The sequence below is a fragment of the Camelus dromedarius genome, chromosome 9 (genome assembly GCF_036321535.1).
Source record: "Camelus dromedarius isolate mCamDro1 chromosome 9, mCamDro1.pat, whole genome shotgun sequence".
In the NCBI taxonomy this organism is placed as follows: Eukaryota; Metazoa; Chordata; class Mammalia; order Artiodactyla; family Camelidae; genus Camelus; species Camelus dromedarius.
The window spans coordinates 73849248-73865906 of NC_087444.1; the positions used below are offsets into that span (position 1 = coordinate 73849248).

At 46.2% G+C, this 16659-nt stretch overlaps 1 protein-coding gene across 1 annotated transcript; it reads left to right on the forward strand.

Annotated features, from left to right (window-relative positions):
• The first annotated feature begins 4824 nt into the window (after positions 1 to 4824).
• Positions 4825 to 12697, forward strand: DHDH (dihydrodiol dehydrogenase). Its single transcript, XM_010996358.3, has 7 exons — positions 4825 to 5057; positions 5580 to 5691; positions 6351 to 6514; positions 8711 to 8963; positions 11000 to 11124; positions 12150 to 12303; positions 12550 to 12697. The coding sequence occupies exons 1-7, from the start codon at positions 4968 to 4970 to the stop codon at positions 12657 to 12659; spliced, it is 1008 nt and encodes a 335-aa protein (XP_010994660.1). The 5' UTR covers positions 4825 to 4967; the 3' UTR covers positions 12660 to 12697.
• Positions 12698 to 16659: the final 3962 nt, after the last annotated feature.

The following is a 16659-nucleotide window of genomic DNA, read 5'->3' on the forward strand; positions in this document are numbered from 1 at the left end:
CTAACAAAGGAAATTGGCAGAGGCTTCAAATTACAGGCCCACCACCACCACCGCCCCCTGCCACAGCCTGTTTACCAACACATCACTGGGCATGAGGCAGGACTAGTTTGGCATCCACAAAGAGGAAGAAGTGTAAAGGAAGCCCCAGTGATAAAAAAAATTATCTGGGAGGCTCATTACCAATACATATTCCCAAACCCTGGAATGTCCAAGGAAGGGTCCTGGGAAGATACGTGTGCTGTGACCCCCCACCTTTCCCCTGCTGAACCTCAACAACCATGAGCTTCACAAACATTAGCCACAGCCTCTCTCTGCTCTTGGAAAACTCGGTGCTGGGCCTCAGTGATGCAACCTGGAAAATGGGCATAAAATGGTAGCAGCTCCAGCATTCCTTGAAGGATCTGATAATAACAATACATATGAGTGACATGGCTTCTGCCCTGAAATTTGAGATTAGCAAGCAGTAGCTGTTATTGTTGCTATGAAATAGACATGTCTATACAACCAGGGTCTCTGGGAGCCAGTCCTTGACTCCCATATCTGAGGAAACCGAATCCAGCCCTCCCAGGATGCTTTTTACATTTTGCAATTCTTTATCTGTAACTGTGTCCACTTGGTTACTCTCTCTCCCCACAAGAGACTCTAAGTTCCAAAAAGCAGTGGGGGAGGTTCACATCTAGTCCGTTACCCCAGACAACAGAGTACCCTGCATACAAGGTCAAGAACAGGCTCACCTCTTCCCCGGAGCAACCCTCATCCCATCCCTGCCTCCCACCTGACCTCCTTCCAGTCTTAAACAAATTATTATGGCCCTTCATGTTTAATTTGAAAATAATTTTCTTTTTGATCTGTGCGCAAAGATTTTACAATGATTACTCTCTCTGCAAAGGTTATACAAGGATTACACTCTCTTTGGAATATCCTGTCCCAGAGGAGCCACAGCTCATGCTATAGACAGGGTTTGGGGTGGCTAGAGAGAGGACTGGGAATCTCAAGGAAGAGACAAAAATGGGGAGATGGGGATGGGGGACTCGTGTTTCCCAGGGATTCCAACTCTGCCTTCACCCCATATTCTGGGTCTCTGTCTCGCTTTGTAGTAACCATGTGATTTTGATGTTTTGACATCTGGGGTCTTACAGACACACTCCCACGGTCAGCCAGTTGCTAGAGATAGTCAACCACTCACCTGCTACTGACTGCACCTTTCCTAAGCAAACCAACCTCTCGGAGCCCAGACCCCAACCACCTCCTTTATAGAGCACCTACAAACTTCCAGCAATATTTCCCTGTCCTAATCACACTGCAATCAGGTACTGGACAACTCAGGACAGCCGCTATACCCCAGAGCCTGCTCAAGCGATTCAAACTTGCCAGTCCTACACCTGCCTATACTGACTTGTCCCTTCCCTCCCATAGAAACCTCAATAAAATCTCTTGCCCATATTTTCCCCTCACTTTCTGTCTCCTGACCAACCCTGGTGCTTCCTCCTGTGGCCCTTCACCTTTTGCAGCAAAAGGGACTTTGCAGGTGTGATTAAGTTAAGGCTCTTGAGATGGAGAGATGATCGTGGATTATCTGGGTGAGCTCAGTGTTATCTCAAGGGTCTGCATTAGAGGGAGACAATGGGGGTGACCGACAGAGAAGGAGATGTGACCACAGATAGTCAGAGTAATTCAGGGCCAAGACATATGCGTGGTTCCTAAGCACCAAAAAAGGCAAGGAAATAAATTCTTCCCTCAGAATCTCCAAAAGGAACCAGCCCTGCTGACACTTTGATGTGAGCACGCTGAGACCCATTTTGGACTTCCAATGTCCAGAACTATAAGAGTTTGCATTTTTTTTTAATTTTAATGGAGGTACTGGGGGTTAAAACCAGGACCTTGTGCATGCTAAGCACACACTCTACCACTGAACTATACCCTCCCCACATTTGTGTTGTTTTGAGCCAGTGAATCTGTGGTAGTTTGTTACAGCAGCTGCAGGAAACTAATATAGTTTTTATCTTTATTTCTCCAGATCCCTGTCCCTCTCACTTCCCTTCTCTGAGTCTTCATTTCATTCATTAAAATACTCTATAATTTAAAAGCCCACAAATAAGAAATGCTGGAGAGGGTGTGGAGAAAAGGGAACCCTCCTACACTGCTGGTGGAAATATAAATTGGTGCAGCCACTATGGAGAACAGTATGGAGGTTCCTTAAAAAACTAAGAATAGAGTTACCACATGATCCAGCAATCCCAGTCCTGGACATACATCCAGAAAAGATGAAAACTCTAATTCAAAAAGATACATGCACCCCAGTGTTCATAGCAGCTCTATTTACAATAGCCAAGACATGGAAGCAATCCAAGTACCCATTAATGGATGAATGGATAAAGAAGATGTGATATATATACACAATGGAATATTATGCAGCCATAAAAAAGAATGAAGTCATGACATTTTCAGCAATATGGATGGACCTAGAGATTACCATACTAAATGAAGTAAGTCAGACAAAGAAATAAAAATATCATATGATATCATTTATATGTGGAATTTTAAAAATATGATACAAATGAACTTATTTATTAAACAGAAACAGACTCACAGACATAGAAAACAAACCTATGGTTACCAAAGGGGAAAGTTCAGGGAAGGGATAAATTAGTAGTTTGAGAATAACAGATACACACTGCTATGTATAAAATAGATAAACAAAAGGACCTATTCTATGGCTCAGAGAACTATATTCAATATTTTATAATAACCTATGATGGAAAAGAATCCAAAAAAGAATATATATATGACTAAATCACTGTGCTCTACACCTGAAACTAATACAACATTATAAATCAACTCTACTTCAATAAAAATTTGTTTTTTTGAAAACACACACACACACACACACACACACACACACACACAAAACTCTAAACTCTCCCTCACATATCGCCTCGCATTTTTATGGTCAGAGCTCTGGGCAGCAACCAGAACTCTTATAGCATAAACACTAATATTTCTGCTGGTGGTGGTACTTTCTCACAGCAGCAGGCAGAAACTAGTACATACTAATACATAATAGCTAACAGTCCCATAGCACTTAGAATAAACCTAATTACCTCCCCCTCAAAAAAAAACCCCCACAAATTTATTATCTTACAGTTCTGGAGGTCAAAAGTATAAAATGGTCTTATTGGGTTAAAATCAAGGTGTCTGGTAGGGGAGGCTATAGCTCAGAGGTAGAGCCCAGGCTTAGCATGCATGAGGTCCTGGGTTCAATCCCCAGGACCTCCATTAAATTTTTTTTTTTTTAATCAAGGTGTGTGCAGGGCTGTGGTGCTTCTAGAAGTTCTAGGGAAGGATCTGTTTCCTTGCTTTTCCAGCTTCTGGAAGCCGCCTGCATCCCTTGGCTCGTGGCTCCTTCCTCCATCATCGAAGCTAGCAGAGTAGCATTTTAAAATCTCTTACTCTCCTTCGTTGTCATGTCTCTTTCTCTGGTTCTGACATTCCTTCCTCCCTCTCATAAGGACATTTGTATTTATAGTGAGCCCACCAGATAATCCAGGATAATCTCCTCATCTCAAAATCCTTAACTCAATCATGTCTGCAAAGATCCTCTTGCCATGTAAGGTCACATAGTCACAGGTTCTGGTGAATAGGACGTGAACATCTGTGGAAGTGGGCGTTATTCTGCCAAGCACAGAGGAAAACAGTGAGTGACATGAGGGTCATCTCTGGGTCCCCCAGAATCACCCAGCACATGGCCAAGTCATGAGTAAAAATGTTTGCAAAATGAATATGAGAGGCATGCCAACAGTGGGTGACTCCATCAGAAGCCACCCACACTAGACCTTTGTTCCTGCCACTTGGCAGTGTCCTCTGTGGGCCCTCCAAGACTTCTCCACGGCTAGCTTACCCAGCCCCATCTTCCATCACACTCCTCCACCACTCCTCCACCATCTTTTTTCCTCAGCCACTCTGGTTTTTTTTTTTTTTTTTTTTCAGGTCTTAGAACATACAGTGCTCTTTCCCAACTCAGAGCCCTCGCTCATGCTGTTCCCTCTGCTGCTGTTCCCCACACTAACAACCCCACTAGACTTACCAACACCTCCATGAGGACATCAAAACCATCTGTCTCCTTTCAGTTAATCCTCTTAACCCTATGTAGGTAGATGCTATTGTGATCTCCGTTTTCCAGAATAGAAATGTGAGCCTCAGAGACCGAAATCCCTCGTGCAAAGCATTCAACCAAGAAGTGGCAAGGAGGGGTTTGGAATCCTGATTCAGGCTGACTCCAGGGCTTCTAAGCAGCACAGCCTGGTTTCTCCGGAAGCAGCCAATTTGCAGGTCTTTGCATCTTGGCTGTAAGACCTCGGAAAAAAAATTAGCATGGCTCTCTGGATCTGTTTTTCCCTCTGTAATTAGGGCGCAATAGAACCTTCCTCGCAGTTCAGTGGTGAGAAATTAGCAACGAAGAAAGCAAAGCGCGGAGCAGGGGGCCTGGGCTACCACATTCTGCAAACGTCAGTCATTAATACATATTAGTAAAAAATTACTAAAAAAAAATTATCTTTGCTATTACTGTCCTCTCTCTCCCTCTGGACAATTCCTAAGGGTGCGCGGCTTTCTGAGCCAGAGTCGGGGGGAAGGAGGAAAGGGGACAGGTTCCAAGGACCTAAATTGTCAAGAAAAGAAAGCCCCTTCCCTTGGTCACGTGGCTATAAGTCTCCAGAGGCAACGAAGTGTTTCTGGTCCACCCCTATTAGGCGGAGCCAACGGTGCGGTCTTCCAATGGGGACGCTAGAATTAAATAACCTGCTCCCTTGCATTGGGACTGTAGGGGCGCGAAAGCCCGGAGACCAACGAGGAGCGGCATAGGGGCAATGGGGGCGGAGAAAAGGGCCACGCCCCCGTGAGCCGGGTATCTGGTCTTTTTAAATCCCCCCTGGGTAAGATAGGGACCATTGGGACTCCGGGTTGCAGCGATGGCGCTTCGCTGGGGCATCGTGTCAGTCGGCCTTATCTCCAGCGATTTCACGACAGTGCTGCGGACTCTGCCTCGCTCTGAGCACCAGGTCGGCCCTCCCTTCGGAGGGAAGAGCAGGCCGAGGCGGGGTGGGAGGGAACTCCTGGGTCTGAGGGAGGAGGGAGCTAGGGTTCTGGACTTCTTTTTATTTGTTTTTGTTTTTTTTAATTAAGTATAGTCAGTTTACAATGTCATGTTAATTTCTGGAGGGTTCCGGACTTCTGAGTCCCCAAGGCAGTGAAGCAATCTCAAATTCCCTACTCCTTTCTCCCTTTCTGTCTTTTAAACACGAGTTCCATGAGGTTTGGGAGGGTCTTAATCTGACCTGCTGTGAAAAGAAGAAATTTAGATACTAGGGGGTTTAATAATTGCTTGCCCCAGATCTCTCTTTCTCAGGACCCAATTATCCAGCGGCCCCTTCACCCGTCACTTCAACCTCCAGGACCACATTCCGCCTCTCCCATCTTGGGAGATGTAATTTCTCCCTACGCCGAGGCCTTCTCCATCACCTTCCTTCCATCCACCTGTCTTCCACACCTGCCCCTCATGTTTGACCCTGGCGCCTCTCCAGGTGGTGGCGGTAGCGGCCCGTGACCTGAGCCGGGCGGAGGAGTTTGCGCGGAAACACGACATCCCAAAGGCCTATGGCTCCTATGAGGAGCTGGCCAAGGACCTGAACGTGGGTGAGTGGCCCGAGGGCTGCGGGGGGGGGCCACTGGGGCGCTGCCTCCTGGATGCTGCCTAGGAGATGCAAGGCTCCCCGGGGATGAGCCAATCCCTCTGGGCCCTGGAAGGACTCTGAGCTGGGAGGCGGAGCTGTAGGAACCGGTTAGGTCTGAAATTAACTGGCGTGAAATTGTGATTAGGGGCTACACCTCCGCGGTAAAGGCAGGGTTTGAATTTCTGAGAGAGGCCTTCCAGGCTTTAAAAATAACCCTGTGGCCTGGGCTTCTGCGTTCTGGAATTGCCTGGATGGAGAGACAGGACAATGTAGTTGGACAACAGCCCGGCGGTGGAGTCAGGCTGCCTGAATTGGCATTTTCCTCTTTTGCTTGCCTTCTCAGTTTCCTCATTTGTAAAACGGGCGAAAGAATAATCTCTACTTCCTGGTGGACTTGTGAGGCTTAAGTAATTTAATACGATAATTTCACAAGGCTGGAAATAATCTGAAGGAAATAGAGTGATGATAGAGAACCGTTAGCTCCGCCCTAATGGGAGGCTAGGGTTTGACTCCTGTGGTGGGACTTCGTCCTGGGATGTTGGGGGCGGGGCTTCTATATTATGGGCGGCCCCGGAGGACTCGGTGGGCAGGTCTGATCTCTTGACTTTCCTCTGACCCTAGAGGTGGCCTACATTGGCACCCAGCACCCCCAGCACAAGCCAACGGTGTTGCTTTGCCTGGCGGCGGGCAAAGCCGTGCTGTGCGAGAAGCCCATGGGCGTGAACGCCGCGGAAGTGCGCGAAATGGTTGCAGAGGCCCGGTCCCGAGGCCTCTTCCTTATGGAGGTGAGGGCGGAGGGGGTCCTTCCAACATCCATCGCAGCACTACTTGCCATTATTAAACATGGTGGCTGGTGGACATTTTTGGAGGAACATAAGGGGGATGGGGTTTCCAAGAGTTAAGATGGCCACAAAATGAACCCAGGTCTTTGCCGTTTGTCAGGAGGTAGTTGCGCTACGCCATGGAAACTACTGGCAACATCTCCCATAGCTGGAAGCCACTGCTTTGGGCTCTTAGCAAACATGGCCGCCTGAAAGATCCTTTGTCAGCCTTTCAGAAGAAGATGCCAGTAAGAAAAAGTGGCACAAAATAGCAATGGGCTTAGTTTGGGTGGATTTCCAGTGATAGAGGTCAGAAGTACCAAGGAACCCCTACCAACCCTCGATGTCAAGCTGCCTCTGTTTTTGCCCTTATCAGACTTGCCTACCTACAGGGGTCTTTGATTTCGCACAGATTGCCAGTAATTAAAATGGCCACCAAACAGCAATGGATAGTGCCAGCAGTAAAGATGGCCACCAGATGACCCCTGGAAGCTATTTTCATGTTAAGGAGTATTAGGTTCATAAATACTTTGCTGTAGGTTCTGCCAGTAGTCGCTATAGCTGCCTCTTAACTTCTCCACATCCTATCTAGGTGTCATATGCCCAGCATTGCTGAGCTTCCCAGTCTGCAAAGGTCTATGTGCCCAACAAGTAGTCAAGATTCATTATGTTACTCAGCGCCTTCTGGTGCTCACTGTGTCCTGTCAGTGCCAAAATTCTGAGTTTATCGCCTCCTCATTTTTATTGGCACCTAATGTGTGCCAGATCCAACCCTAGGAACTTGGGACTCATAATGTTTAAGACTCACTTTTGCAGGAACTCAAGGTCCGTTATGATCATGGAAATGGGCAATCTCTATTACCAGTTGCATGGACTTCATGGACATAGGACTGAGCAGTTGATGGAGCACAGAGGCCCTGGCTCAGCCTGGGTGATGGTCAAGGAGGTTTCCTGTGGGTAGGGACTGACCTATGCCTTAAAGGAAATATCAGTTGCCTAGATAAATATGCCAGATGGGGAAAGCAGAGTTAAGACTTAAAGAAAATAAGAATGGGCAGATTTCATGTATTTAGTATGAAATATATCTTGGACAGGTCAAGATTTCTGGCTTGAGAATCAGAGCACTCTAGACTCCAGTCCTCCAGTTCCTGGCTCTGTGCCTTGGACAGGAAATCTGATTTAACTGGGCCTCAGTTTTCTCATCTATAAAATGGACATGATAGCTACATGGGAGGGATGTTGGGAGGACTAATTATACAAAGCCTGTACATACTGTCTTGCTCATAACGTATACCAAATACACTGGGGCTGATATTAGGCAAAGGGGAGCATTAGAAGAGTATTGGGCAGGGGTGAGACAGAGTCAGCTCTGGAAGGAAAGCTCCTTCCAGGTCATGTAGGGAACAGACAGGAGCAGGGAAACTCGGTGTGTTAGTGTGTTAGGGCTGCCATAACAAAGTGCCACCACGGATGGAGTGGCTTAAACAACAGAGGTTTATTTTCTCAAACTTCTGGAGGCTAGAAGTCTGAGATCAAGGTGTCAGCAGGGTTGGTTCCTCCTGAGGCTTCTCTCCTTGGCTTGTAGATGGCCGTCTTCTCCCTGTGTCTTCACTTGGTCCTCCCTCTGTGAATGTGTCCTAATTTCCCCCTCTTATAAGGACACTAGTCTGACTGAATGAAGACCCACCTCACTGACCTCATTTAAAGTTAATTACCTCTTTTAAAAGCCTGTCTCCAAATACACTCACATTGGGAGGTACTGGGGGAGTGGTTAGGACCTCAACATGAACTTGGTGGGGGACGGCACAATTCAGCCCATCACATTGGGAGCCTGGTGTAATTGACATTTTATCTCATTTAATGTAATACTTTGTAATGGCCCTATGAGGCAGGTTCCATGAATATCCCCATTTTAGTCCAGATGAGAAAGGACAGGGCCAGATGGGAACGGAGAGGAGAGAAGAGGGCAGAGAGAGTCAGGACCACACAACTGGAGGACTAACAGGCTGTGGAAGGAAGAGGGAGGGATCTTGTTTGGAGCAGCGGGTACCCCATCAAGATTGGATCCTTGAAGGGAGAAGAACTGGTTGGTTAACTCCTGGGTCTTGACCCTTTGCCTTCCCTTTCCACATCCTGCTTTCTTCCCTCTGTGGTCCACAGGCCATCTGGACCCGCTTCTTTCCTGCCGTAGAGGCTCTGAGATCTGTTTTGGCCCAGGGAACCCTGGGGGACCTTCGAGTGATTCGGGCAGAATTTGGAAAGAATCTCACCAATGTACCTCGGAGCATAGACTGGGCCCAGGCTGGAGGTGGCTTGTTGGACCTTGGCATCTACTGCCTCCAGTTCATCTCCATGGTCTTTGGTGGGCAGAAGCCAGAGAAGATTTCAGCTGTGGGAAGGCACTATGAAACAGGTATGGTCTATCCTGAATGATATAATGGTGATAGGAGTGGTCCTCTCTTCCTGGAAGCACTGCTCTGGGACTAAGTCTCCTAGCCCATGAGAATCAAGTTAGACAGCTGGAGGAACTTCCTGTATGAAATCAAAAGAGGATCAGAGTTAAGAGGGTGGGCAGGCTTCGTGCTGGGACCTTGCTGTGTGATGTTAGCCAAAGGACACAACATCTTTGAGTCTTAATTAGTTCCTGGTAAAATGTCACAAATAGGGTTGTCAGAAGGAGTTAATGAAATAACTATTGAGGCAAATTGTAAGCAGTTACTAAATATAAATGGTGGTTAATTTTTCAATTTGTCTCCATCAGCCTTTGCTGCATAACAAACTACCCTAGAACGTAATGACCTCCAATAATGATTATTTATTAGTTTGTGATTCTGTGGATTGGCAGTTTGGGCTGCGCTCAGCTTAGGTGGTTCTTCTGCTGGTCTTCGACGTGCAGCTGCACTCAACTGGCTGTTTGACTGGCGCTGGATGGTCTAGGATGGCCTCACTATGTCTTACAGGTGTTGGCTACTGTGTGGAGAGTCTTGGTTCTCTTCCACGTGGCCTCTCCAGCTGGCTAGTTCAGGCTCATTCACATTGTGGGCTCAGAGTTGCAGGCGTAGCAAAAACACCCCAATGTGCAAGCACTTCTCAAACTTTGGCTTGTATCATATTTACTACTGTTCCATGGCCCAAAGTCAGCTCAGATTTTGAGGAGGGCAAATAGATTATACCTCTTAGGAGGATGGAAGGAGTACCTGCAAAGGGGCATTCATAGAGGAATGAGAGGAATTACTGCGGCCAGCGTTGCAAGCAGTACCACAGAAGGCAATGAACAACCAGGAAAATAATACTCGCTCTTTAGAAAAAACTGTCTCAGTCTAGCATCTGGCCAATTCCTAGGCTAAATAGTAGCTGTAACAACAGATCCCACTTTTCAAGTGCTACCTCGACATTAGGGTTATTATACAAATGATCTTTCTGATCTATGAAGGTTGTCCCCATTTTACAGATGAGGAACCTTAGGTGCAGAGAGAGGTAGTGACTTACCCAGGCTCACACAGCAGATCCAGGATAAGAACTTGAACTTACCCGAAATCAAAGAGAACTAGGTCAGTAAATTCCTCCATCTGTGACCTGCCTGATGTGTTCCAAGACCAGGCTAGTACTTTAATCTAATTTTTAAGAGTTTTTGTTTGTGTTTTGATTTTTTATGGAAGTTCTGGGAATTGAACCCAGGACCTCGTGCATGCTAAGCATGCGCTCTACCACTGAGCTATATCTCCCACCCCCAATGTAATTTTTAACTGATGCATGTATATCACTTATTGTAATCTAAATAGCCTTCTAAGTGCTTTTGGACATTTTATCTCATTTAATGTAATACTTTGTAATGGCCCTATGAGGCAGGTTCCATGAATATCCCCATTTTGGATATGAGGATACTTGAGTCTCACAAACCTGCACAACAGATATTTACAGAAGAGGAAACTGAGGCTCAGAGAGGTGAAGTCTCCCTCTCTCTCTCTCTTTTTTTTTTTAGCATATTTTTGTTTATTTATTTATTTATTTTGATAATAGACTTACTGAGATATGTCACATGCCATACAATTTATTCCTTTAAAGTGTCTAATTCTGTGGCTTTAGTCTAGTCACAGTTATACATCAGCACAATCAATTTTAGAATATTTTCATTACTCAAAAAAAAAAAAAAATAACCCACACCCAATTCTCCTATTGCCCTGGGCCCTAAACAAGCACAAATCTACTTTCTGGCTCTATGGATTTGCAAACAGCAGACATTTCACACAAATGGACTCCTACACTGTGGGACCACTCATGTTTGGCTTTTTTGATTTAGTGTAAGTGTTTTCAGGGCTCACCTGTGTGGGAGCACACATCACTGCTTTGGTCTCTTTCATTGCCATGTTAGAGATGAGATCTCTTACCCAAGGTACCACAGGCAAGATTTGAGGCCATGCTTGCCCCTGTCCTGTGTCCTTCCTCCAGGTGTGGATGACACTGTCAGTGTGCTACTCCAGTACCCAGGAGGGGTCCACGGCAGCTTCACCTGCAGCATCACTGCCCCGCTCTCCAATATGGTCTCTGTGAGCGGTACCAAGGGCTTGGCCCAGGTGAGGCACGATCGGCCGGGCTGGGCTGGGCCCAAGTCCCAGGAACCATGGCCCTTAGCAAGAGGGGTAGGCCTGTTGTTGCTTCTGGAGCTGGATATGGACTGAACCAGCCTTTTCCCACACCACTGCTCAGGGATCCATCCTTAATCACCAGGTCATGGGATGGGGTCTGGATCTCCAGGCTCCATCCTGAGGGTGAACCCATTGGTCTTTCAAAAGTCCTTAGGCCCAAGTTGAAACCACCCTCAGAGAGCAGCTTTAACCTCTCAAATTGCTTTCAGGACAGGATACGGGCGTTATCAAAGAACAGCTTCGTCGGGCTTCCTGGAGCCCTGTTGCTAAAAAGAAATTCTATTCTCAGCAGAAGAATTTGGATCTTGCCCCAATCTTGGACTGTAGAATTTGGACCTTGACCCAGCTGCACCTCTGTTTACATTTTCATTTAGACTTAGATATTGAATTAGTTTAGGCTTCCCAGGGCTCTTTGGCAAAAAAAAAAAAAAAAAAAAAAAAAAAAAAGTCTCCTAATGGATGAGAAGGTACTGGGTTGTCTAAGCCTCTTCCTTGCAAAAGGGATTTGATAATTAAAAAGCTAAAGATCTAATCTGTTCTTAGGAACAATAATTAGTACATATATGTAACCTAAAAACGTGCGGTATACTGTATATATGTATTTACATGCAATATAATGTGTATGTGCAGTCGAACTTATAATTTAAAAAAAAAGGGGGGGATTCGCTAAGCCATCTTCACAAGGCCTGAGCATGGGGTTAAAGAAGGATTTGTTCCTGGGGAAACAAACAACAAGATAGGCATCTGGTGCGGCATCTGTGCTGCTGAGGAACAGTCCCCCAGCAGCCAGAGCAGGGGTGGGGGTGAGGAGGGGGGCCCAAACCTCCCTGAGGATGGAGGGAGATCAGCCCTTAGCCACCAGGTGTGAGAGGGAAGGTCCTGAGCATCCCCAAGCGGGAGCCCCAGCAGCCCTGTTGGTGAGGGCAGTAGGGCCACCTGTTATCTCTCCTCAGATCCTCAGCCCCTGCTGGTGCCCGACAGAGCTGGTGGTGAAGGGGGAGCATAAGGAGTTTCCACTGCCCCCAGCCCCAGACAAGGAGTTCAATTTTACGAATGGAATGGGCATGATTTATGAAGCCAAGCATGTCCGGGAATGCCTACAGAAGGGTAAGGATGTGGAGGACAGCTGTGGGAGAGTGACAGGGTGGCAGGGTAAGCCTGGTAGGGGAGGTGGGTATCCTCCCCATCCCTCTGCCACTCAAGCAGCTGTTTAAAACTACATCTCCCAGCACCCCTCTGGGGCATCCATATGCCTGAACCAGTATTACTGTGCCTCATGGGATTCTGGGAATTATAGTTCTTTGGGTTTTGGGGATGTGAGCAGGAGGGGTCTCTAACTGCACTCTCCCTCAGGCCTGAAGGAAAGTCCTGTGATTCCTCTGGCGGAAAGTGAGCTCCTGGCTGACATCCTTGACGAGGTGAGGAAGGCCATTGGAATCACCTTCCCCCAAGACAAACATTAATGTACGCCCTGAATAAAGAAACACATGGTTTCCACAGAGATCTTGGTGGTGGTGGTTTGGTGGGAGCTGGAGAGAGCCCACCATCAAACGGGTCACTAGAGAATAAACTGGGTGGAAGGATGTGGGGAGGGGGAGGAAGGTGGGATCAGGACCACATTGCTCACAAGCTCCTGGAGCAGACACCTGTGGACAGATCCACGGTTGCCTTCCTCAGCCCGTGTGCCCTGGGGCAGGGAATTGTGTGTGGGTAGGAGGTGTCCCTAACTGAACTCTCCCCAGCCTCTCTCTGCCTTTGTCTCCTCATTAGTAAAGGGGAGATACCATACAAACCCCTCTCTGGTGAGTATTAAATAGGATGGTTTATGAACAGGCCCCAGCACGCAGTAGATTCTCAACAGATGGTAGCTGATAGCCCTTTACTTTGAGGTAAGGCCTCCATTAAGGTATAGAGAGTCATTTCAAAAGAAATGTTTACCTCTGTGTGGCAGAGGTAGGAGGTCATTCCCACCGAAATTACAAGCAGTTGAAGGGGGTCTATATGCAGGTGCTTGGTCAACCGATTAGGGTTAACTCTGTGCTCTAGGAAAAATATAACTTTCATATTTTTCTACAGTCGTGAGTATAGGTTAGGTTAAGCTGTAGTAACAAACAACCCCCAAATCTTAGCTTAGCATAACAAAGTTTCTTCCTCACTTGTGTTCTGGTCTGTATATGTCTGAGACCCAGGCTGATAAAGCCATCACCATCTGGAATCCTGCAGATCAATGTGGCCAAGGAAAGAACACCCTGAAAGCTCTTATACCAATACTTAAAGGCTCTGACACAAAACTGATATACATAACCTCTTAGAATTTGTTAGCTCAACCTAGTCATGTGACCTGAATGAACCACAGAGTCCGGGAAGTTCAATTCTACAGATGGAGATGGATATATTGGGTATATGACACTAATAACTCTCACTCTGGGAAAATCAGTAATTTGGTAGAAATTTGAGAATATTGAGAGAGAAGACATCAGCCAAATGAGTTTTCTACTGTTTGCTTATTCCAAGTCCCATTACACATCATTCGGCTATAACCACATTAGTTTCTGTCCTTGGCTTGCTTGGGTTCAGTCATTTAATTGTGTGGCAGAGATGCCTAGATGTCCCCTTAATAATTATTCACCTATGATAGGAAAGTTTCACTGGACACATGGCTGCACAGCTAATGACTACATTTCCCAGGCCCCCCTGCAACTAGCTTCTTGCCATGTTGAATGGCTTCTGGCCAATGAGATGCATGCAGCATCTGAATTATAGCATAGCCTTCAAAGGCAAGGAACTTGACATCCCTTTCAACCTCTCCCTTCCTGCTACTGTACAGGGGATGGGGTGTTGGACATTGCGGTGTACATCTTCCACTATAGGATGGAAGCCTTGTGTTGTGAATGGTGGGGCAACAAGCTAGAAGGTTAGAGGAAAGACATGATTATGGAGGTAGGCATGCCCCCAAGATCTTTGGGATGAACTGGCAAACTGGAGACCCAGGAGAGCCGACATTTAGTTCCAGTCCAAGTCTGAAGGCCTGAGTACCAGGAGAGAAGATGGTGTGGTTGTTGTCTAAAGGCTGGCAGATCAAGACCCAGGTAGAGCCAATGTTTCAGTTTGAGTCAGAAGGCAGGAAGAAAGCTGATATCCTACTTCTGAGGGAGTCAATCATAAAGAATTTCTTCTTATTCAGAGACTTTTTGTTCTGTTCAGGCCTTTTGTGCAATCTGCTTTACTAAATCTGCCGATTTAATATTGATCTCATGCAAAAACACCCTCACAGAAACACCCAGAATAATGTTAGACCAAATATCTGGGCACCCTGTGGTCCAGTCAAGTTGCTACATAAAATTAACCATCGTAGTCCCTGATACTGTGGAATTTTACTCACTGATAATATCACTTAGGATTGCTTATTCTTGGGCTATTACATGAGAGGGAAATAAACTTCTGTGTTATTTAAGCCACTGTTACATTAGTCTTTGCTAAAGCAACTGAATTAGTGTGCTACCTTATATTTTCCAAAGATATCTCCTATGCCCTCACTTCCCCCATTAAAAAGCAGAGTCTCCTTCCCCTTCCCCTGAAGTTGAATGGGCTCATGGCTCACGTGTGGCTGTTGCAACACAGCAGAAGTGACGCTGCATGACTTCTGAGATCAAATCAGGAAAGGCAATGCAATTTCTTCTTTCTTAGCTGAAATATTCCAAAACTTCAGCTATCAGGCAAGGAATTCAACTGCCCTGAAGCCACCAAGCTGTAAAGAAGCTCAAACTATCCTACACAAAGAAACCACACGGAAAGCCTTGAGGCGCCATGAAAATAGAGACAGCTCCATCAGGTCCTGACACCCTCTAGCCTCTCTGCTCTTCTAGCTCCAGCCACTGTCTGACAGCAAACACGGAGTGACTCCAGGCTAGAACTGCCCAGAGAGCCTTTCCCAGTTTTATTACCCACAGGCCTATCAAAGATAATTAGATAATTGTTGTTTTAAGCCACTAATCTTGGGGCTGATTTGTCACACGGCAATAGCAAACCAGAACATCTGGTATAACTTTTACAATGTGAGAGATGGAGTCATTTTTAATAAATCTAAGGAGAAATCCTACCCATTTTTCATTCCAGAAACTTTTCTAAATCAGCCACCAGGGCCCTCTGCTCCTGAATAACTTAGCATTTATGATACATTATCCCTTTCTTTTGCTGCCCTTCCTTGGTGTATGAAGGTTCTTCCTTTCCTGGCATGTAAATGGTTTCTAAAATGGCTCTCAAAGACCTCCACCTCCTGGTATTCATGTCCTTGTGTAATCCCCTCTCCTGTGAGTGTGCTGGATTTAGTGACCTGCCGTTCATGGCAAAGGGGATGGGATGTCCCTTTCAAGGCTAGGTTATAATAGGCTATGACTTTAGTCTTGCTTGCTCACTTTGATGAAGCTACCTGTCATGTTGTGAGCTATGCTATGAAGAGGTCCCAAGATAAAGAAAGGAGAGTAGCCTGAAGCCAACATCCAGCAAGGAATGGAGGCCCTCAGTCCAGGATCTCTCAAGGAACTGAATCTTCCCCCAAACCATGTATATACAACAACCATGGGCTTGGAAATGGATCCTTCCCCAGGTGAGTCACTGGATGGGACCAGAACCCCAGTCAACATATTTTTTTTTATAGCCTTGTGGAAGAATGCAAAGCAGAGGACCTAAGTAAGCCACACACAGGCCCCACCTATAACTTCCATCTTGTAATATACATCTGTAACTTTAAAATACCCATACATTATATTTTCCTTTATTAGAAGAGTCTTACTATATCATTTTCTCCCTTTTCCCTTTGCGTGTACAATAAATAACAAATTCTACTAGATTCATTGTCTTAAAGTAATGTGCAAGAGAAATTTGTAATTACCATAGGAGAGCTGTGAGTAGGGGAGGGCCAGGGTCAGCTCTGGATATGAAAAGACCCTTCTAGGTCCATGTTGGGGATGAGCTGGAGGAGAGGGACAGAAGGCTGGAGCCTATGAGTGGGGCTGCGTAAGAAAGCCCCATCCAAGTGACACAGGTCAAGCTGGAGCCTCATACAAACTCTTAGGAGCACCCATGAAGACCAGACAATTTTGGCACATCTATCTCCCTCTCTGAGCTTTGATTTCCTCATCTGTAAACAGGCCATAATTATCCTAGATGTATTGGTTATCTATTGCTGTGTAACAGACTAGCCCCAAATTTAGCAGCTTAGAGCAACAATAAACATTTACTACTATCTCACACAATTTCTGGGGGTTGGAAATCCACAAGTGGCTTAGCTGGGTAGTTCTGGCTTAGGATCTCTCATAAAGCTGCAGTCAGAATGCTGATGGGGACAGCTGTCATCTGAAGGCTTGACTGGGGCTGGAGGCTGTGCTTCCAAAGTGGCTCATTCAGATGGCTGGAGGACTTGGTTCCTCCACATGTGTGTTCTCCAGAGCATGATTGTTTGCA

Coding starts and splice junctions, on each gene's coding strand:
- DHDH (XM_010996358.3), top strand. CDS start 4,968: ATGGCGCTTCGCTGGGGCATCGTGTCAGTCGGCCTTATCTCCAGCGAT. Junction 6,515..8,710: donor GAGGCCTCTTCCTTATGGAG/GTGAGGGCGGAG, acceptor TGTGGTCCACAG/GCCATCTGGACCCGCTTCTT. Junction 8,964..10,999: donor GGGAAGGCACTATGAAACAG/GTATGGTCTATC, acceptor TCCTTCCTCCAG/GTGTGGATGACACTGTCAGT.